The 21,021-nt window shown below is 38.9% G+C and overlaps 5 protein-coding genes across 5 annotated transcripts; 1 reads left to right on the forward strand and 4 right to left on the reverse strand.

Moving 5' to 3' along the window:
- Positions 1-1,380: 1,380 nt before the first annotated feature.
- LOC146510070 (claudin-4-like) lies at positions 1,381-7,018 on the reverse strand. Its single transcript, XM_085174575.1, has one exon. The coding sequence runs from the start codon at positions 6,700-6,702 to the stop codon at positions 6,136-6,138; it is 567 nt and encodes a 188-aa protein (XP_085030701.1). The 5' UTR covers positions 6,703-7,018; the 3' UTR covers positions 1,381-6,135.
- An 861-nt stretch (positions 7,019-7,879) lies between these two features.
- On the reverse strand, positions 7,880-8,713 carry LOC146510071 (claudin-like protein ZF-A89). The gene has a single exon (XM_085174566.1). The coding sequence runs from the start codon at positions 8,640-8,642 to the stop codon at positions 8,010-8,012; it is 633 nt and encodes a 210-aa protein (XP_085030692.1). The 5' UTR covers positions 8,643-8,713; the 3' UTR covers positions 7,880-8,009.
- Positions 8,714-9,222: 509 nt separating this feature from the next.
- cldn29 (claudin 29) lies at positions 9,223-11,122 on the forward strand. Its single transcript, XM_085174565.1, has 2 exons — positions 9,223-9,334; positions 9,643-11,122. The coding sequence occupies exon 2, from the start codon at positions 9,837-9,839 to the stop codon at positions 10,467-10,469; it is 633 nt and encodes a 210-aa protein (XP_085030691.1). The 5' UTR covers positions 9,223-9,334; positions 9,643-9,836; the 3' UTR covers positions 10,470-11,122.
- An 839-nt stretch (positions 11,123-11,961) lies between these two features.
- On the reverse strand, positions 11,962-14,267 carry LOC146510073 (claudin-4-like). Its single transcript, XM_085174564.1, has one exon. It carries the CDS (start codon positions 12,679-12,681, stop codon positions 12,043-12,045), a length of 639 nt encoding a protein of 212 aa, XP_085030690.1. The 5' UTR covers positions 12,682-14,267; the 3' UTR covers positions 11,962-12,042.
- Positions 14,268-14,740: 473 nt separating this feature from the next.
- LOC146510074 (claudin-4-like) lies at positions 14,741-15,671 on the reverse strand. Its single transcript, XM_085174563.1, has one exon. It carries the CDS (start codon positions 15,400-15,402, stop codon positions 14,755-14,757), a length of 648 nt encoding a protein of 215 aa, XP_085030689.1. The 5' UTR covers positions 15,403-15,671; the 3' UTR covers positions 14,741-14,754.
- Positions 15,672-21,021: the final 5,350 nt, after the last annotated feature.

Raw genomic sequence — 21,021 nt, forward strand, 5'->3', positions numbered from 1 at the left:
GGTGAGGGGGGTGAGGGGGGTGGGGGGGGGGGGGGGGGGGCAAAAAAAGTGCAGGTGTATTACTACTCACCTGCCATTGGGAGCAAGCTGGGGTTCAGGGTCTTCTCCAAAGACACTTCATTTGGCACATCCTGATAATAACTTCTTCTAAAGTTTTTTCCGAGCACGTGCCAAGTGCTTTCTCAGAAATAATATTTGGAATTACCTCTTTAATGTTTTAAAGTCTTCACATTATGAAGTGCCCTGAGATTAGTGACTTGGTGAATTGTTATTAATGTGATACACAGTAGCAAAAGAATAGCTCTACCACATGGCTGTAGCTCAGGTGGCACCAGGTTATCTACTAACTGGAAGGTTGGTGGTTCAGTCCCTAGCAGCTCCAGATATCCTTGAGCAAGACACTAGCCCCAAATTGACCCATCCGTCAGAGTTTGAATCATAGCTAGAAAGCACTTAAGTATAGTAAAGGGTGCTCAGATAGAGTAGAAAAGTGCTGTTAAAAACACAAACAAAAACAAAAAACACAATTTACCATGAATTACTGTACTTTGAGTGTTTTTATTTTGGAGCAGGGAAAAGACAAATTCCAGCTGTTTACTTTAGGAATTCAAAATGGCTCGTGAATAATATTAAGATATATTTTGTGTTCAGTTGATTATTTGTTAATCAGTGTTATTTGTTGCACCAGCAGAATATGAATGTCATATTCAGTTGATGCCACTAGGTGGGAGCCTATGACCTGTAATGAGCATGTTGGATCTCAGATGACTGCTTTAGGTGTAGCCTTACTCTTTTATGTGAAGCCCTATTTGTGTTGCATTCACAAAGTCTGTGATGCCTCTTGCTCTTCTAATGTTTAGTGTTTAAATAATTGTTTAAATATTTGCCATGGTGTCTGTTTTACCTGTGTTTCTGTGGTTATGCTTATTTCTTTTTGTTTCCTTTCTGTTATTAAATATTGACGTCTGCCTTTTTGTTCCTTTTTTCTGTCTCCTGTGTTTTGTGCTGTGTGAGTTTGTTCCTGGTGCTTATTTTCATTTTAATGGTTGTATTGAAGGTCTTCAAATCCACAATTTAAAGGATCTTGATGCAACTGTTGTTTTGAATAATAAATAAAGTGTAACTGAAAAGAACTCCCTGTCTTATGTGGAAGGATGATCCTCGTGTAGCTTTCTGTAGTTTATATGCGGATGAATATTAGTTATCGCCTATTATTACGCTGTGATCTTGGAGTCATTTTTGACCAGGATACGTCCTCCAGTCCACATGTTAAAACAAATATGTAGCACTGACTTCTTTCTGATTACTGAGCGATGCTAGAAACTAGTTCATGCTTTTGTTAATTCAAGGCATGACTATTTTCATTCTTTAGCATCAAGCTCTTTTAAAAGCTTTCAGTTAATCAAAAATGTCATGGCAGAAGTACTAATCGTGTTGAAAAAGGGAGGCCTTATTTCTCCCAATCTCCATTTCTCTTAATTTGCAAAGTTAAGACTGGATCAGGTAACTGTTAGCTGTGTTGCTTTATATTTGAAATGCCAGATGAAGAGGTGGAAAAACTATATGGATCACCAAGCCACCTAATCTGCTCAGTGAATTTTGTTCCAATGAATAGGAGTCAAACAATACCAGTGGCAATAAAACCTTTTTCATCTCTTTCAAATTACTGTGGCTTATGTGTTTCATAGCCTGCACAATGGTGTTCAAAGAGAGAACAGAGGTATGATGACAGTGACTTTTCAACCTATCCTGAAAATAATCGAGCCTTGGATGGATCTCAGGCAGGGGAATTTTTAATAGCAGTTCATTTTTCATTTTGATCTCTTGAGTTTATTTAATAGTATCGCATTGCTGTTTGCTCTTGCTCTGATTAATGTATTTACAATATTAATCAAGTGAAAACAATAAATATTAAACAAATTAAATGGTTATAATTTCAGGCATTGACATTGACAGCACACACGGTTTCAACCGTATGACCTGGAATGTAACACATGATTGTTTTTAATGGTAGACCTTCACAAATACTTCACTGAAATCAGCTAATACCTTTATCCCTTGAAAAGATGTAAGCCTAATACAGGTTAAGACAAGAATGCTACAGAACGTAACATCAAAATATTGTTCCACTGCTTACAGTTCTACATCAGATTGATGATCATGACTTCCTCTGTAAAACTGCCACTGGATGCTTACATGTGCCATAAATTTGTGACCTAAATTAATTGTTTTTTCTGATTCTAACAAGCTGTGCCTGCCCAGTTAGTACCTTACCCACAGCTGAATATTGAATATCACCTCTTAGTTTGCAACCATGCAATAAATTGCACAGGGTTGCAAGATGGCAGATTGGGTAACTCATGTCGAAATAAACTGACTGTGTTTAGAAAAGTTTGTAGTCAACATTTGTAGATTACCCATAAAACTAACCACACCCATATGGGGATTATGTTCACACTAAAGTACCTGTAAACTGTTTGAAAATTTAGTGACTCATAATAATTTTTAAATGCAAGGACATTAAAACTAAATGGGGGGAATGGAGACAGCTGGAGTACCTGGAGAGAACCCACACAGACACAGGGAGAAAAATGTGCAGTTAACAGTAGTGAAGGAAAACATGGTGACGTACAGTGGGAATAAAATTAAAGCTTGGTTACAATGGTGAACTTGTTTCTACACTACAGGTGATAGAAACAGGTGAGCACCCAGGGCTCCACCCACATGGGCGGACACAGTAAACCACAGGATTCAAGCAGAATAATACCAGATACACATGCATCATGACAATATTATTGCAAAACTGATGATTTGTGGTCTAGATGCTAAAGCCATTTACTTTACAGCTCTATTTGCTGCATTTTTCATATGATTTGAAGTTCAAGATAATAATACATAATTAATGTAGAGCTTCAATGAATGTCCGAAACAACTGAATTCTATCAGTGAACACATTATTGTACTCTGACAACTACAGCACTGTTTTGTATTTGGTGGATAACACTGTCTGTTCCAGTACTGATTTCTCTTCTTGTTTAGTATCTGTGGGTGGTGCATGTAAATATTGTGTACATGCAGAATATATCAGTTATAGAGTGATAAATTTGATCCTGAGAAACTTTTCAATCCATACCACAAGATTTTGGAAAACTAAAGAAACTAAATTTGCTTCATTAATATGACAACATGTAAACACCATTAGTTTTTCCACATTTCACACCTATAAAATACAACGGCAAGTGTTAACAAATTACTATATTAAAATTATTTTCAAATAAAAGCAATCGTGGCTAGAAGGAGAAGCTTGCATCAAAATGTAAGCAGAAATTAGACTTTTCATATTCTACATCTTGAAATATTACCCAATGTGCACTTTTTAATGTTTTCTTCAGTAAATTATTTAAAAAATCAAAGATGAAACATTCACCGTACCAATTCTTCTTTTATGTTGCTCTATGTAATAGATATACTGGTGCAGTTTTGTTGTTGAAACTAGAATGTATCCCATGATGTTCATGCTTAAAGCTAGTTGGCCTGAAACTTGGAAAATATTGATGATACGAATATGAATAAAACGTTTTTGCTTTGGCTTCAGTTAAACATACTGTAATAAGATGTCTGATGTGATTTTTATTTCCAAAGACCCCCTGCTTGATGGTTAGCCAGTTAAATTGCAATAGTAAAAGGTCTCATTTTGTGTAACACCTTTTTTTGAAAAGAAAAATTGGGAGCGAGTTGGGCTTTTGTTTCTTGTCTGTGGACTCCGCTGGGGCTGGGAAATCCAACCTAGCAATGAGTGGTCAACCTAACCAGACCAAATATTACACAACACCAAATCCACATTTTAAGATCTGGTATGTTTTCTGTTCTTTACGTGTAGAGCAGATATTCACTGAATACATATCGAGAAATGCTGTATGTAAGAGGTTGACTTTGCATTGCATCTCGCTCATACAAATTGTACCCTACAACCCTACTCAACCCCTCCTACATGTCACCATCACAAAGCATTACTGATGTTTCAAAGAGGAAGGGTGGCAGGAAGTGGTCAGTGTGAGATTTTTTTTAATTTAGGAAAGAAGGAGAAGTCAAGAGCTTACTCAAAGAGAATCACTGGGTTTCTGTCAATTGGCTTGGTGCTCTGAGGGCAGTCCATACCCTCCACCAATGGAACCTCTCCTAGTTGTTCTACTCCAAAAGGTGGAGTATATTATGTGACATGCATGAACTTGACAACTTTGCAGTCACAACGCTTGATCCCACAAAAGATTTCTCACATATTTTGCATGTGGCAGTTCACATGCAAAACACTACACTACACTACACTACACTAAACATCCAAAAGCCACAGCACCAGCCCCCCACTTCAGCCTGCCGCCAGTCCTGCTGACCCATTTAAGAAATATAGCTCTGAAGCAATGAACCAATTTCAAGTAGAGAGAAAGATGTTTTCTTAAACTGTTAAACAACAGACAATGAGCTCAATAATGATATGAATACATCATTTGAAAAGAGGCAGCTTCTGAGCTGTTTGTGAATGTACGCATAAAAAAATATTCAAACACTTCTGGGCTACACAGTCAGGTTTTCAGGCTTTTACACTCACAGAAAGGGTTGATATTGAGCACTGAGCCTCTGAGATACTTTCATGTAGAAAGTGCAATTAAGGATGTGCGACATGACCAAAATCTCATCTCCCGATATGAGACATTTATCGTCCTGACATTTTCTGTAAATTGTGTGAATCTCGGGCAACTCGACTTGAGTGAAGTGTTTCAGCTGGGCGTCATTTACCTGGAGTGTTTTGACCAATGCGGCTGCCATTTTCTTTGTGAGTATAACACGGTTTGCCTTCTGTTTGGAGCTACCTGGCTCTGCCTCATCTTCACTGGCCATGCCGGTATTCTCTGTGCCTGCATCCACGTGGTACCTGTAAGCGCCATTTATAGTTACTTCATGTTTTTATTTGAAGTAATTTGTTCGATGCATATTCTACAATTTAATGTTTGAGAATAATGCATTTTGTCATCATTTCAGTTTATTTTGAAGAATCTCAACAGGATCTTCAGTTTTATTGTGAAAGGGTCATGTGGAAAATAAACAAGCAGACGGCAGAGCTACGCGCTGAGTTTACCATTGTTGTTGCTAACAAACTAATGCATAAAAACAGTCGCTTATCGTCTGTACTGTGGTTATTTTAAATATAAAAAAAGAGAGCTTTAAGAAAATAATGTAGCCACTACAGTGACCATCAGAACGATGAAAAAATATTGCCCTTAAACAGTTTATTTTGCGACACCACGAAACAAATGATAGCGTATAATATGAGACGACAATGTTTTCATATCGTTATCCGATATATATCGTCACATCGAACAGTCTTAAGTGCAATTAGCAGTTTTACAAAATAGAAATAAAAAGACAAAAAAAATTGTCCTCCAAAGTACAAATATACAGTGAATTTTTTAAATTTTTGTTAAGATACAAATACACAAAGGTTTTTTTTCCCCCATTTACAGAGTACAACATGCACAAACAATGGACAACACATAGTTAAAAAATGTTACAAAGTCTACCACTGAATTCATACTTATTTTTACCAAATTTTTTAATAAACGGTAATAGCTTATTTTTCTGTAGCTGACTGGTTTACTTCATTTTGTTTATCTTCCACTAATACTATCACTGAAATTCACTGAAAGTATAAAAGTATAAAAATACTTTTTCACACATGCAGTAATACAAATATTGTGTAAGATTATGAGCCTTAAACAAATACTATTCATTTAAATTTTTAAAACGTGTTCTACACAGCATATCAGACATTTTTTCAGTAAACATTTTGTATTATCATATGCAACATACATACAATCCAAGAGTAGCTCAAACAGACTTAATTTTCCTTGTAGCTTTTTAAAAATATTAAAATACATAATTGTATATGCAATTTACTATTTTAATGTGTCACATTTCGTTATGATTTGTTGTAAAATTTCAATATAGTGCAATTACAGGTTGACAAAAATGATGAAAATAGAAGTTCAAAGCCCAAAACAAAAAAGTCTTTGAGAGTGCACACATTGTCTTGTGAACTGTTAACTGCAGCATGGATTGGATGTTCTACAGCATGTTCTCTCATCCTCTACAGCATCTGTAGGTGGTGCACAAAGTAATTCCTCCAATGACGAGGAGTGCTCCAGATACCCATCCCAAATATATAGAAGCTCCCAGCTCTCCTTGACTTCCTGTTGTGGCCACAGGATTAAAAAACCCTGTGATGATGCTGTAAGCTGACCAGGTGACAGGAATAATACACACGATCCCTGCTATAATAAACACCACACCTCCTGCAATGCCGGCATTGGATTTGGTCAGTTGGTCATAATCAAAGAAAGAAGTGCATCGAGCTCCAACCACTGTGAGCCCGATGGCCACCACGCTGACAGCAATAGACACGCAGATTAGAGCCCTAGAGGCTTGCAGCTCTTGTGGTAAAGCCAAAATTGAGTCATAGTTTTTGCATTGTGACTGACCCGTGCTCTGGAACACACAGTTCATCCATAAGCCTTCCCAAAACACCTGAGCAGTGATGATGTTTGACTGTATAAATGCCGACACCTTCCACATGGGCAGCGCACAGATGAGGATGGTGCCAAGAAAACCGAGGATTGCCAAACACACACCAACGATCTGAGTCTTCATGTTTTCAGAAAATAAAGTCTGTATTTAAAGTTAAAAAAAAAAAACCAAAACATCAAAATCAACCTCCAGTTGAGTTTAAGATCATTTTTACTTCCAGCTTTCAGTTGTCTGTAAATGCTGCTGGTTGGGTTTTGCTTTGTTGTTTTGCTCCTCAGGTATGAGAAAGGCAACAGGGAGGGGACTCGATGTTCTGTGGCAAGTTTCCTGTTTCTCTTGATTCCTGCTTGACCTGAAAAACTAGTAGAAGGCCATTAACAGAAGCAATCGTGTATAAAAACTTGCTTTGTCATTACAAAGAATAAACAGATTGCTCATTTAAACCAGCAATATAGAGACTGCAGATTTCATGAGGTATACTTCTTGTATTTTAAAGTACTTTCACATATTACCAGAATGCATGAAAAACTAGACCAGTATCAAATTACTGATGCATTTTTATGAATATTTCTTGACACTTAAATGTTTTAAACTTACTAAATAAACAAAGCCTATGTTAGCTCATGACTTCTTTTTACAAAATCAAGTCAGCAAGCAAAACTGGCAGACAGATACATCGTAGGCCCCTGAACCACATACCAACAAGGTAAAATGATCCATTTGGGACTTTATGCACCAGTCACACCTTATGCACAATATTCGAACCTATAGCCACAAAACCTTCATTACATGACATGTTACCTAGCAACCAGCAATTAAAAGCAGACCAAACACTCCAGCATCAAACACCAGTTGTATGTCAGGCCAGATAGATTTTTAGCTTATTTTGTACTACTGCCCCCCCAAATACTATATCAATTCAAGTGCACCTCATGAATTTATAGCGCATTTTTGCTGATTCTGGATTGGCATTTTTGTTGCCTTTTAGTTTAAATTCTGCAAGACAATTTGCATGCAGTTAGCTGCCTTCTCTAAATTCCCAGAGTTTGCGTTTTAGTTGTGAGCTGGAGACTAAAGTCTTCCATGTTTGCTAGAAAGTGCTGTCTACAAAAGCAGCCTTTTAGCTTTTACTCATTGAAACCCTCCACTAGAGTAAAGTTTATAAAAAAATAAAATACCAAAAGCCTATGGGGAGTACAGAACTAGAGGGGGTAACACAATTAGCATTCTGGACCAAACCATCTGAGAACATTTTAAATTTAAAAAAAAAAAAAAAAAAAAAAAAAAGGCACAACCATAGTCAAGTTAGTGAAAAGTTTTATTAAATCAAAAGTAAAGTAAAAACACCTAAATATTTAGTCCATAAAAACAGCCTAGTCCATTTCTCTTGAGGGTCAAAGTCTACAGCCATTCCAACCTCTTGCAGACATTTAAACATATGCTCCACCACCTGTGGCAGAGCGTGGAGCAGAGTATTTGACAGAGTATCCACCATCTTTAGGCTGCTTGCACTGACAACAAAGGAGTGCACCTCCAATGATCAGGAGTCCAGATGAAGCCCAGCCAATGAACAGCGATGCTCCAAGCTCTCTCCTCTGTCCGTCAGACATGATTGGGTTGTAGAAGTTTCTGATGACCTCATTAGCAGACCAGGATACAGGGATGAGGCACAGGATGCCACCAACAATGAACACCACGCCCGCAGCAATGGCCACCTTACTCTTGGCAGTCTCCTCTTCAATGCAGTTGGTGCACTTTCCGCCTGCGATGGCAAGCAGGAGTCCCATTAGGGTGACCAAGATGGAGATCACAACCAGAGCACGGGCTGCCTGCAGGTCTTGAGGAAGAGCGAGCATGGAATCGTAGACCTTGCACTGCATCTGGCCAGTGCTCTGCATCACACAGTTCATCCAGAGGCCCTCCCAGAAAACTTGTGCTGTCACAATGTTGTTTCCAATGAAAGCAGACACCTTCCACAATGGCAGAGCACAGGTAATTATGTCTCCAAAAAAGCCAATCACTGCCAAAATGATGCCCAAGATCTGAAGCCCTGCAGATGCCATAATGTCTCTTCTGGTGCAACAGAGAGCTGTGAGGAAGAATCAACTGGAACCACAACAAGACACATGACTGCAGCCCTCAACTGCAGCTTTTATATCCACATGGGAGGCTCGTGGTTTCTCCTGATTGGTTATTCAGAAGTGTTCAAAGTGAAAACACCTGTGGTCATTAGGACTGACCTCCTGCCCAGTGATAGCTGGCATATGTTCCAGATCCCCTCCAACCCTTAAATGTATAAGCCAATAAGAAAATGGATGAATGTTTGCAAAAGTGCTGTGAAAACTGAGTGTTTCGAATAAAAATCTTCCACCTAAATTAATGTCTTTTTCATTAGTTATTTTTTTGTGAGGGTATGAATTCACTCAGACAAAAGTAGCAGTTTTGCCAAGAACATAACAATGAGAAGAAGAGTGATTTTAAAGATTGCATTTTAATATTGACTTTAGTATCTCGTGTAACAATATGAGATCATAATGATTGCTTTTGGTTTTACATCTGATTTCATTTTCTTTTACCAGTGCAGCAATCAAGCTGAGTGAGTCCACCTGTGGTAATTAGGTGTGAGGCATTGGCTTGGGGAAAAAACAAAAGAAACAAACAGTATTAAATTATACATGCACCACATTGGTTGTTTCTCAACCTGTGATCCTCCTTGGTATGGTTGGATTCTGTTTTAATGAGCCTATCTTATCAGGTAATGGGTTTTGATAGTTTCTGTTTTCAGTAAGTTTGATTTGGTTTGATTTTGATATTTTTAATCAAACTTACTACTTTTTTATGCTTGTGGGATTTCTTACTTTCTTTCTCCAGAGGCAACAAAAATGTTTACCCTGCTTTAGAGTCGCTGCTCAGACATTTGAATTTTTTTTTATTAAACCTAACATGATGTGGTTGGGTTTGTGCATCATTCCATATATTTAAAATTAATTTTTAAAAAAAATTCCCCCTTGATTTGCACTGTTAAAGCTTCTTTTCTTTCTCTGGGCTCTGTTTGGGGACAAGTGGGCCTCTTTGTTGTCAAGAAAACCTCTGAACTCAAAGGGAGCGTGATTGATGCAGTGGAGCCAGAGCCCACCCAGAGGAGGGCTGTATTCTGGGGGGATTTGTAGGTCATATAAAACTTCTGCTGAGAGTGGACTTTTATTTGGAAACCCTGCAAAGAACTGACTTGTCTAAAAAAGGGGGAAAAAGCTGTTATGGCTTCTTTAGGGTTGCAGATTCTGGGTGTTGGGCTGGCTGTGCTGGGATGGATTGGAAACATACTGATCTGCATGCTGCCCTTGTGGAAGGTATCTGCTTTCATTGGAAATAACATTGTGGTGGCTCAAACCATCTGGGAAGGACTCTGGATGAGCTGTGTGGTGCAAAGCACCGGCCAGATGCAGTGCAAGGTCTACGATTCCCTGTTGGCCCTGCCTCCAGACCTCCAGGCAGCTCGAGCCATGATCGTCATCTCCATACTGTTTTCTTTGTTTGGCCTGCTGCTTTCTGTGGTTGGAGGTAAATGCACCACCTGTGTTGGGGACAAAATGGCAAAAGCCAGAGTTGCCATCTCTGCAGGCTTTTTCTTCATCCTGAGTGGGGCTCTGTGTCTTGTGACTGTATCTCTGCCTGCTAATACCATCATAAAGGACTTTTACAACCCCATGGTTCCAGATGCTCAGAGGAGAGAGCTGGGTGCCTGTTTGTATGTGGGCTGGGGCGCAGCAGGGTTACTACTGATTGGTGGTTCACTTCTCTGTTGTCAGTGCCCATCAGGAGACAACCGCTACAGTGGTGCAAAGTACTCGGCACCTAAATCAACAACACCCGGCAAGGAATTTGTCTAAGATTGCATTGCATGACATGAGAAGTGGATGAGCATGACCGCTTTCACAAAGAGTACAAACCTGTTTCTTATCACAGTGTATGCATAGTGCAGGTGTGACTAACACTATGGCCTTTTGTCTGTCAAAGTGTGTGTGATGTTAGAGTACTGCAGGATTGGTGTGCTGGGGTTTTTTTTCTAACTCCTATATTAAAGTTCTTTAAGTGATTTTAACCAATAAACAGTTTATTGCCACATGTAATTTTTTAATTGTAGCTATTCTGCTTAATTCAGTAAGATGTTTTGGGATCTGATTCCCCACCTCCACCACCATCAGCAGATCGACCACTCTGGTAGTTGTTTTTACAATTCAGACTTGGTTTTCAAATACAACTCGTGATAATACTTAATTTCCCAAAAATATTAACGTTAAGATAAATTCTGCATTGCTTTTACTTTTGAATGTATACACCACTTTTTTTTTGGGGGGGGGGGCTGTTTTTAACTTTAACTTAACTGATGGTACTGCTACTTTTACTTTATCCTCTTGCTATCTCCCAAGAGGCCAAAACTGGTCCAGGAACAATGTTTATAAATCACAGTGGTGTTGTATTTGTGTTGTCCTCACTGGTTTCAACTGAAAATCAGGGAACAAAAAAAACCCATTCAGGTGGTTTAGGATATATCGTCTTTCCAAGACTTGGCAGATGTCCTCTTACTGGGCAAAGTGTAAATATCCATTCTTTAGAGGTGAAAAGGGTTTCCCTTAGTAACACGAATCTGAACAACAGACTGTCTATTTTACTGAAGACAGAAACTGTAAATTCCTGTCTTTACTACACGGCCAAGTTCCTAGGAGTCTACTCCCTTGAATTCTTGAACGTTTTGTCATTAGAGGTTACTAAGAAGTAGCTTATAGTTCCAGTTTGGGTTACAATGTGTCTGTACTCTGAGTTCCAGGAAAGGAGGAGGAGCTGCATGAACAAAGCTTTGTCTTTTTGGTACTTAAACCCTGTAATACCAAGTGTGTCACATTTCATGCACAAGTTTTTCAGACCTCGATGTCATCAGTGGGATTTTTTTTTTTTTTTTTTTTTCTTTTTTGAACCCTAAGTCACTCATGTTTTTGAGCTAAGCTGTGAACAATACAACTTAGACATTATATGCAAGTTGGGTTTCTTTTTTTCATTTGTCACAAGGTTCAATAAGGTTCAAATAAGCACTCCCACTTCAAAAGGTTCAAATTTCCTGGCAATTGAAGACTCATTATCCATTATTAGTGGGAGCTTTAAAAAATTCTGCATACAATCAAGTCCATTTCTCCTCACATGCAACTTACACGATGTATATGACAAACTTGGTGGTATTCATGCAAAACATTTATTTGTGAAAAATACACATTTCATCTAAAAATAGCATTGACATTCATTCAGTAACCTAAAATATACTTAAAAAAAGAATCAAGATATGATCAAGACATGTATGAAACCTATTAAATGTAGTAAAATGTGATCTGTTTTTTTTTACTGCCTTCAGCCTTCAGAATTGTTCGAGTACACTGCTGTGCCTTCTTATTAGCATTGTAGCTGAGACACTCACACATAGTCAACATTTGAAGATATGCTTCTTACAGGTGTGAATTTGGCAGGTATGTAGGGTCTGCCACCAACTTTTGGGGGACAGCTGCTGCAGAGAAGACCACCTCCCATCAGCAGCACCGCAGCAGAGCACCAGCCTATGTAAAGTGAAGATCCAAGCTCCCTTCTTTGAGCCTCAACCACTAGGGGGTTATAAAAGTCGCTGATTACTGCATGAGCTGACCACGATACAGGAATCAAGATCAGCAAGGCAGTTATTATGAATATCACTCCAGCCACGATGCAGGTTTTAGCTTTGGCCACGTCATCCTCCATGCAGTTGGTGCATTTTCCTCCGATCACAGCCATGAGGATGCCGAATATCCCAACAATCACAGAGATGATCACCATGGCCCTGGCAGTCTGCAGGTCCTGAGGCAGAGCCAGCATGGAGTCGTACATCTTACACTGCATTTGCCCCGTGCTCTGGACCACACAGCTCATCCACAAGCCTTCCCAGATCACCTGGGCTGTGACGATATTTGCCCCCACGAAAGCGGTGACTCTCCACATGGGCAAACTGCAGGTGATGATGGCGCCCAGCCAACCAAAGAAGGCCAGTAAAACACCCAAGATCTGGAGGCCCTGAGAAGCCATGAAAATGCTGCTGCAACAGATTTCTACGCAAAATTCAAGAAATAAGAAAAAGAAAAAGTTGGCACCACAGAAAATTTAACCACACTCCAGTCTTGTATGTGCTGCAGATACACCTGTCTGATGATGGATTTGCTGTGGTCTAATGTTCCTGTGCCTAGCTGTGAGAAGATAGATGCTTGCTGCTGTGTTTCAGGGTGGAGTTTCTGTGTCCTCAGACAAAGGGGGAAACTGGAGACCTGATATCCACAGACCTTATTCTCTAGCTTCCTCCATTGTCCCCACACAAACAAGCTTTATTCAGTCGTTCAAGACTTCAACAGTGGGAACAACAGTGCTATCAGATCCTCAGGTGTCCTCACACAAACACGCACACTCTCTCTCTCACACATACACACACACCTACAAACGTGCATGCACACAAAGGTAAGGTCAGTCTCTGAGCAAAAAAAAACTCATACGAGAAGCTTCTTCAGTTCTGGGGTCCGATGGTGGCCCTGTGGGTGTGTCCCCCCAAAGAGGGACAATGGAGCCCCTGATGATCCTCTACCCAATCACATGAGCCAAGGTGTGAAAGTGGGTGTAGGTCACAATCAGCCAAGGTTTTGGGTGAGCTAATTGTGAAAGCTGGCCGCACCGTATCATGTGATTTCCTGAGGTCAGATGACTCAGGATGTGAGTTGGCGTTAAGGCGTCTGGGAAGGGATCTCAAAACTGGATTATAGATGGCAGACAGTTGGTGTCGAAAACCGCCGCCTCTGTTCAAAGATGATCGCTCACAGTGAACAATGATGGCTTCTTTCACTCCTCTTTCAAACCATCTGTTCTCTCTGTCCAGAATGTGAACATTGGCATCATCTAAGGAGTGACCTTTGTCCTTTAGATGCAGATGGACCGCCGAGTCTTGTCCTGTGGAGGTGGCTTTTCTATGTCTTCAAGCAACTCCAGACGCTTTTCTTTCCAAGCTCCTTAGACTACGATGACCTGGATGACTGAAAACTTTCACAGACCTTCACAGACATAAATTAAGAGCTGACTGTAGCTCAGGTGGTAGAGCAGGTCAGCTACTAACCAGATGGCTGGTGGTTCAGTCCCAGGCTCCTCTAGTCTGCATGCCAAATATCCTTGGGCAAGATACATCCATCGGAGTGTGAATGTCTATGAATGTTATGTAGTAAACACTTACAAAATGTGATTGGCTGAATGAATTAGTTGTGTAAAGTGCTTTGAGTGCTCAGATAGAAAAGCACTATATAAGAACCGTGGATTGTTTTACACTCCAGAAATGTTTGCTTACTACAAGACTTTGTTTCTTTTTAAATATTTACTCCCCTAACAAATAGTACTTGGTCCTGTGACTACATTCAAAGTCCAAATACCTTTGTTGTAGGTTCACAGTTTAACCAGACAAGCCGGTTTCCAGCCAGTATTATTCTTGCCACACCCAAACCTGTTCAACCAGAAAGTCAGAGAATGGTTGCTTCTCAGATACTGTGACGTTTGTTTTTTAAGCATCCTTGTTTTGATTATGCCGTGGTACATAATGAACATGTATGTTGCAATTAATATACATTAAAAATGTGTCAAACGCACAATAGAAAGAGTATGGATACTGTAAATACACTGTTTTTAATGTTAGAATTTCCTTTAAATGTGATTATGGGTGACCACTGAATGAATCCTGTTGAACACAAACATTGAGTGGAAACAAAAAAACAGTAACACGTATTCTCATATTTGTAAACAGTAAAAATATTTATTTACAGTAGAAGTGGTGCATTGAGAATTTTGTATACATAGTTCTGAAAAACAATCTACAAGCACAGGAGCAAAAGTGAACATTTTAAAAAGATACATAAGCATATGGATATACTAGACTTGTTAGTACTTACACAACATAGTACTTTTGACACAAACACACACACACAGCTGTGGACTATGTAGACTTAGGTGTGGTTCCTATTTTGGTGTTAACATCATCTCAAAACACTCCAACACTCTCATGAGGAGTCAAGTAACCTGAATTACCAGCACACATAACCCATAAACTCTGCTGCATCTGTCCCAGTAAATATTTCAGACGTAGCCTTTCCCAGATATTGGTGCTGAGGCATCAGACCTAGTGGCAGCTGTGTACCTTGCATTGTGGGGTACTTTTTCTTTTTTGGGGCAGCTGGCACAGAGTAATCCCCCTCCAATAAGCATCAAAGCAGAAGCACCCCATCCGATATACAGCGAGGCACCCATCTCTCTCTTCTGGGCCGCGTTCAGAAGAGGGCTGTAGAACTCCTGGATAATAGTGTTGGCTGTCCAGCAGACAGGGACAAGGCAGAGGACCGCAGCGATGATGAACATAACCCCAGCTGCGACAGCCACTTTATCTTTTTGCTGTTGATCCTCCACACAGTTGGTGCATCTTCCTCCAGCTACAGCAAGCAGAATAGCCATGACGCCTACCACAATGGAAATGATAGTCAGGGCCCGAGCACCCTGGAGGTCTCCGGTGAGGGCGAGCATGGAGTCGTAGACCTTGCATTGCATCTGGCCTGTGCTCTGGACCACACAGCTCATCCAGATACCTTCCCAGATGACCTGTGAGGTGACAATGTTGCTGCCAATAAAAGCAGTGACCCTCCACATGGGAACAGCGCACACAACGATGACTCCAATCCAGCCAATGATCCCCAAGGCTGCACCCAGCATTTGGAAGCCAGCAGACACCATTTTGGTCAGATTTGTTCTTCAAGCTGCTTCAAATTAAAGTCCTTTCTCTTTTCAGAGGTTGCTGGTAAAGCTCTGAGTGCGTATCGACGTTCTCACTGTGGAGTGATACAGGCTGTTGAATATTTGTTTCTTCCTTGCGATGAAGTCGAGTTTTCTGCCGGTCAGACGAGTCTGCTGAATGGGTGAGGAGTGGAGCAGGTACAAATGCCTGATGGAGGAGGGGCAATGGAGAAACAGCAAACCGTCATCAGCACCTGCTCTTCAGGTCCACTCCCTAAATATAAAGTTTCACCTGAACAGGTGAGCAGGTGAGCAGGTGGGTGGAGTGATGTCCTGAATGTCTGGTGACTCAGTCAGTCTGAAATGACAACACCTCTGACCAAAACTTCCGACTAACCAAAAATGGTCATGTGTTCAGTGTTTTTGTTGTGTTACACCTGCGCTGATAATGGATGGCATCCCGCTGGAGTTCTCTCTCAAGTAAATGCACATAAATGGCCTTGCAAAAGACTCTCTGGAGGAACTGTATCTTTCACTTTACAGCATGTCAGGAGGTTGAGGAGGGTGGACACAGCTCAGGACTGAGGGGAATATTATTCTTTCACTTAAAGTTAATTTGAATACTTTAATTGGTTTTAATATTAAAAGTGAAGTTAAGAGTACAATCATTTGCTTGATTAGGCTTTGACTATGTCCCTAAAAACAATAATGATCAGTTTTAATCTGATATGAGTATTAATAATCTTTGACAGGAAATTATCTTCATCTGCTTTTCCCAAAGTCCCAAAGAGAGAGTGATATATTTCCTTATAATTAGTTTTTTAAGAAATCATAAATAACACAAACAGTTTTTTTATAAAATGCCAATACTATCCAGTCATATGCAAGTTGGAGTAACAAGTAATATCACAAACTGCCCACCTCCTATTACCAGTTTTAATTTGCTTTTTATATAAAAGAATATATTTATATAAATATCTACTTGTACATACTTGAGAGTAAATTTATACAGAATTTCTCTTACTACTATGGCCCACCTGCAGTACCTTTGCAGCCCACCAGGGGGCCCCAGCCCACACTTCGGTAATCCCTGACCTATTTTATTAGATAACTGCATCCAGTGTAAAATACAAAGGTTCAGATTTAAGTAAATTAAGAACAGTAAAATAATTAAATCATAAATTGAAATGAAAAGAACAAAGTACACCTAAATGTTTGCTCTACATTTGTGTTTGACGTCGAATGAAAAAGTAGCAGAAATAACATGTAAGCGTAGTAGTGTAAATCTTTCAAGCACTTACTCTTCACCAAATTCATGAATTACTGGTGTGTGGGTTTTTTTCAAAGAAGTGCACGTAGTGTAGGGTGTCACTTACAGTCAGCATGAAGGAAAACAGGAGATGAACCAGCTCCGGATGTCACTCTTCCACTCTGTTTGCTTTACAAATTGTGAGATTGTTGCCTCTCCCAGTAGCTCAATACTGACGAACTTATATTATCCTATAACATTCTTGTGTGTGATGTGTGATATCTAATCAACCTATGCTTCCATATGCACTTCACAAGACACACCTGTTGTCCTGTCACTTCTGTTTTCTCAAACTGTTCCTGGAGAAAGAAAAAATAATATACAATCTTATTTCTGAACATGTTTGGACACTGTCTAAAATGTCAATAAAACAGATAATGTGATTTGCAAATCTCCCAAACTCCTATTTTATTCTCTATAGAACATGGAAAACATGTCAAAAGAAAAATAGGGTCATCCAGCTTGTCAACAGCTCTCAGTGTAAAAGCCAGCATCTCTGAAGGTATGGCAGTGTCTTTGGATATAGTAGCTTCCAGGTGGCATCTTTTTCAGAAAAGGCCTTGCATATTTAACAAAGACAATTTTAAAACACATATTGCATCTATTACAGCAAAATGGCTTCATAGTAGAAGAGTTTTGAACTGACCTGCCTGCAGTCCAGATTTTTTACCAGTTAAAAAGATCCAGAATGAATGAGCGGTTAGTCCTACATCAGACAAAGATGGTTCCCATCTTTGTCTGAATTACTTTTTTCAAATATACAGATTTTTCAAGTTTCCAGCAAACTGCCAATCCCATTTCATTTCAAGCAGTTCAGTGCACAGAGAGATGGTGATTTCCACAGGCAGCCTTTGTTGTGTGTTCTTCTGTTCTAGAAGCAGAACGTTGGTTACAAAGCCATAAACCGCTCAGAATGAATGAGCGGTTAGTCCTACATCAGACAAAGATGGTTCCCATCTTTGTCTCCCAAAAAGTTCAGCAGGTGCTTACCTTATTTCCAGATGTTTACACACTGCTGTTAAAAGAAGAGGCAATCCTACAAAGTGAGATATGTTGCTTCAAAATCAGCAAATATTTTAAAATAGTGCATTTCCTTAAACAACTGATATGTTTTTCATGTTCTATTTGGGGGTTTATGAGATTTACAAATCATTTCAGTCTGTTTTTATTTAAATTTTACACAGCGTCCAAACTTTATTTTTCAAATAAATATGTGATTTATGAAGTGGGAAAAATATTAAGAAGGCGTGCAAACTGCAGGCTGAGGTTGGAGGTGAGAGAAGCTCTGTGAGTGTTCTGAAGCTCAGACTAAAGGCCAATTGTAAATGTGAACATACAAGAGCTTTTTGTTTGCTGAAGGTTACAAGAAAAGAGCTTTTGTTGTGTATGAAGCTCATTTAGGGTGAGTGGATGAAGGCATCAAAGAGTAGTCAGTGAGGTGATGTACAACATATTTGGCATGTCTGGATTTTGCAGCTATTGCAGCAAATCAAAGGATCGAAATCAAAGGACAATGATAAACTCTGTTTTATCTGCTATGTCTCCCCTTTTATCTGTCATTCCCCATTGTGCCCAATAGGTGACAGCAGTGTCTATTTTTGTGCTTGTGCATGTATGGCATGTGCACACGCATGTATGCAGTTGGTGATGTGAACTCTTTTTCTGCGTAACCAGAATCTGAGGTTGCAGTTAGTAGAAGCAGCCTATTAATTTTAAACTTTGCATTTACAGAAAATGATATCTACTTTAACCTTTTTTGCGATGCAGTACATGTACTAAGAGATATATGTCTGGAAGATTGTGAAAGTGTGCTATCACCTGTGCTCAAACATCCTTTATTTCCATTTCTTATGTGACCATAACTCTCTAAGCACCCATTAAATGAAAGGCTCCACCCTCCTTTAAAGCATTTATGGCTTTGTAACCAACGTTCTGCTTCTAGAACAGAAGAACAGACAACAAAGGCTGCCTGTGGAAATCACCATCTCTCTGTGCACTGAACTGCTTGAAATGAAATGGGATTGGCAGTTTGCTGGAAACTTGAAAAATCAGTATATTTGAAAAAAGAAATTTTTTAAATCTCCTAAACATACAAACTGTAAAAATAAAGTAAATGAAGCAAAAACTGTGTTTGTACAGTTCTAACTAGCTTGAAAGTCAATATTTAGTATGTCCACCTTCATTCTTCAGCACAGCCTGAACTCTCTTGGGAAAAGTTCCTTTTAATTTCTTTAGTCTTCAAAAATAATTTCCCAGGCTTCATGAAGGACATTTAAAGCTCTCAATGTTGGCAAACTTTTCTTCCCATTCAAGCTCTGGAGAGGCCAAAATGGCTAATAGTGTGTTTGGAATCGCTGTTGTGCTTAAAAATGAAGCTGCTATCAATCAGACGCTTTCCAAGTAGTACTGCGTGATGGATCACAATCTGACATTTTTCTGCTTTCATGATTGAAGAAATGACTTTCAGATACTGTAACTTTTGTTAACCACTTGTTCAATTTTCTCATTTCCTCATGCTAACATAAGCCAAATTTCCAGTTAATAGGTCTTTGGGGATGTAAATCTTTTAGATGTAAATTTGGTTCTTATTTGAGTTAGGGGCCTGTTTTTATCCTTCAATGATTCATTTGTAGATATAAAGTGGCTTTACAAACAAAAACAATAAAACATTACTGAAATGTTTTTGTTGTTGAAAATGAGTGAAAAAGCAAACACTGTCCAAAGAAAAACTTGAGAAAGACCTTAGGAAAGTCCAGAGAACTTTTGATCAAGACCATTTTAAAGCATTCGAAGAAATCTGGAAGCAAAACGAGTGGATGAAGAAATGGCATTAGACTTTTGCAGAGTACTGTATCTCAGTGAGAGCTTGTGATTAATATCTTAATATGAAAAAAGCTTTTTAATGTCTTATATGAAGTAGCGCTGCAGACAGTTCAATCTGTAATCTGGAAAGAGATAAATACTCAGTTAAATATGTTAAATATAAAGTTTTTATCTATTATTTGAAAACTGACTAACAGTTTAAGTGTTACTGTAGGTGAAAGAGGAAAAAGTGCTTCTCATGTTTTCTATCTATCTATCTATCTGGATTTCCTCTGGTAGTTAACCAAATGATACGGTTGCTGTTTACGCTTGAAATCCCTGTTTACACCCCCTTTAGATATGATGAAGGATCTCAGAAGGATCTCAAACACACACACACAGAGGTGGAAAACACAAAATGGGTAATCCCTCTGTAAACTGAAACTAATTCATCAACTGACAAAACAATCCATTGAAATTGTCCACACAATGTAAATCTGCTTCAGTGAAAATGATATTAAAAAATATCACTATTAATAATCATAGACCATTCTCAATAACATATTCAAATTATTTTCAGTTGAGATCCAGCTCTCTGAGACCATTTTATGGCAAAATAATATCTAAACTTTCCAGTAGTCATAGTCTTCCTGTTGCTTCTTGGTGAATAATTCTCAACAGGCAGTTCCAGGAACTGGGTTGCATAACTGGTCGATCAAAACACTTGAGTCAGCATTCATGCTTCTAGTTTTTGTTTTGCATCTCTTATCCTGTTGAGTACATTGCACTTGAAGTTGTAGTGTACTGAGTTTAATTAGTAACACAACACAGGTACAGTATTGATATGATCTCTCTATTTCCCACAAAGGCACAAGCTGGGGTATTACTAGTATTTACAATTCATTCAACAGAAACAAGTTAGCAGAGAAGGATGAAAAAACATTACTGTCACACCAAAATTAGATTTATAATTTTATCTAAAACTACTCCATGTGTATTTAAAGCTTCATATATTCATATATTAACTAATATCTTTACCAACCTCCAGGAAGACATTTAGATGCTTCTATGTTCAAAAAACAAATTCATTTTTATAACTAATTCTAATGTGCAGTAACCGGCTTTAGCGATATTGCTTAGTGCACTCGCAAGATAGTTCTCAATGAATTAGAGTAAATAAAGCTAAATGTCAAAGAAAAAAATGTATGTACCCCACCTTCTACACCAAAAAATAGATACTTTACTAGTATTATTATTATTATTTTAGTAGCCACAAGGGGTTACCAGATGGTCACTGACTGATCATTATTCACCAAATGGTTTGAATGTGTGATTAAATTAGAAGTATGCTGTAATGTCTGTCGAGGCAGATGGTGTTGAGAGGAGATAAGGTAGACCCACATGCAGACACAGAGATGCTGGTGAATGTTTAACAAAAATCAAGCCTTTATTTTGGGATGCAAAAAAGGCAGAAAAAAGAACAAAAACTTAAATTCGAAAAAACTAGA

This window comes from Neolamprologus multifasciatus, chromosome 10 (assembly GCF_963576455.1).
Source record: "Neolamprologus multifasciatus chromosome 10, fNeoMul1.2, whole genome shotgun sequence".
Lineage (NCBI taxonomy): Eukaryota > Metazoa > Chordata > Actinopteri > Cichliformes > Cichlidae > Neolamprologus > Neolamprologus multifasciatus.

What these genes read in the sequence shown, in the direction of transcription:
- LOC146510070 (XM_085174575.1), bottom strand. Translation starts at nt 6,702, where the DNA reads ATGAAGACTCAGATCGTTGGTGTGTGTTTGGCAATCCTCGGTTTTCTT.
- LOC146510071 (XM_085174566.1), bottom strand. Translation starts at nt 8,642, where the DNA reads ATGGCATCTGCAGGGCTTCAGATCTTGGGCATCATTTTGGCAGTGATT.
- cldn29 (XM_085174565.1), top strand. Translation starts at nt 9,837, where the DNA reads ATGGCTTCTTTAGGGTTGCAGATTCTGGGTGTTGGGCTGGCTGTGCTG.
- LOC146510073 (XM_085174564.1), bottom strand. Translation starts at nt 12,681, where the DNA reads ATGGCTTCTCAGGGCCTCCAGATCTTGGGTGTTTTACTGGCCTTCTTT.
- LOC146510074 (XM_085174563.1), bottom strand. Translation starts at nt 15,402, where the DNA reads ATGGTGTCTGCTGGCTTCCAAATGCTGGGTGCAGCCTTGGGGATCATT.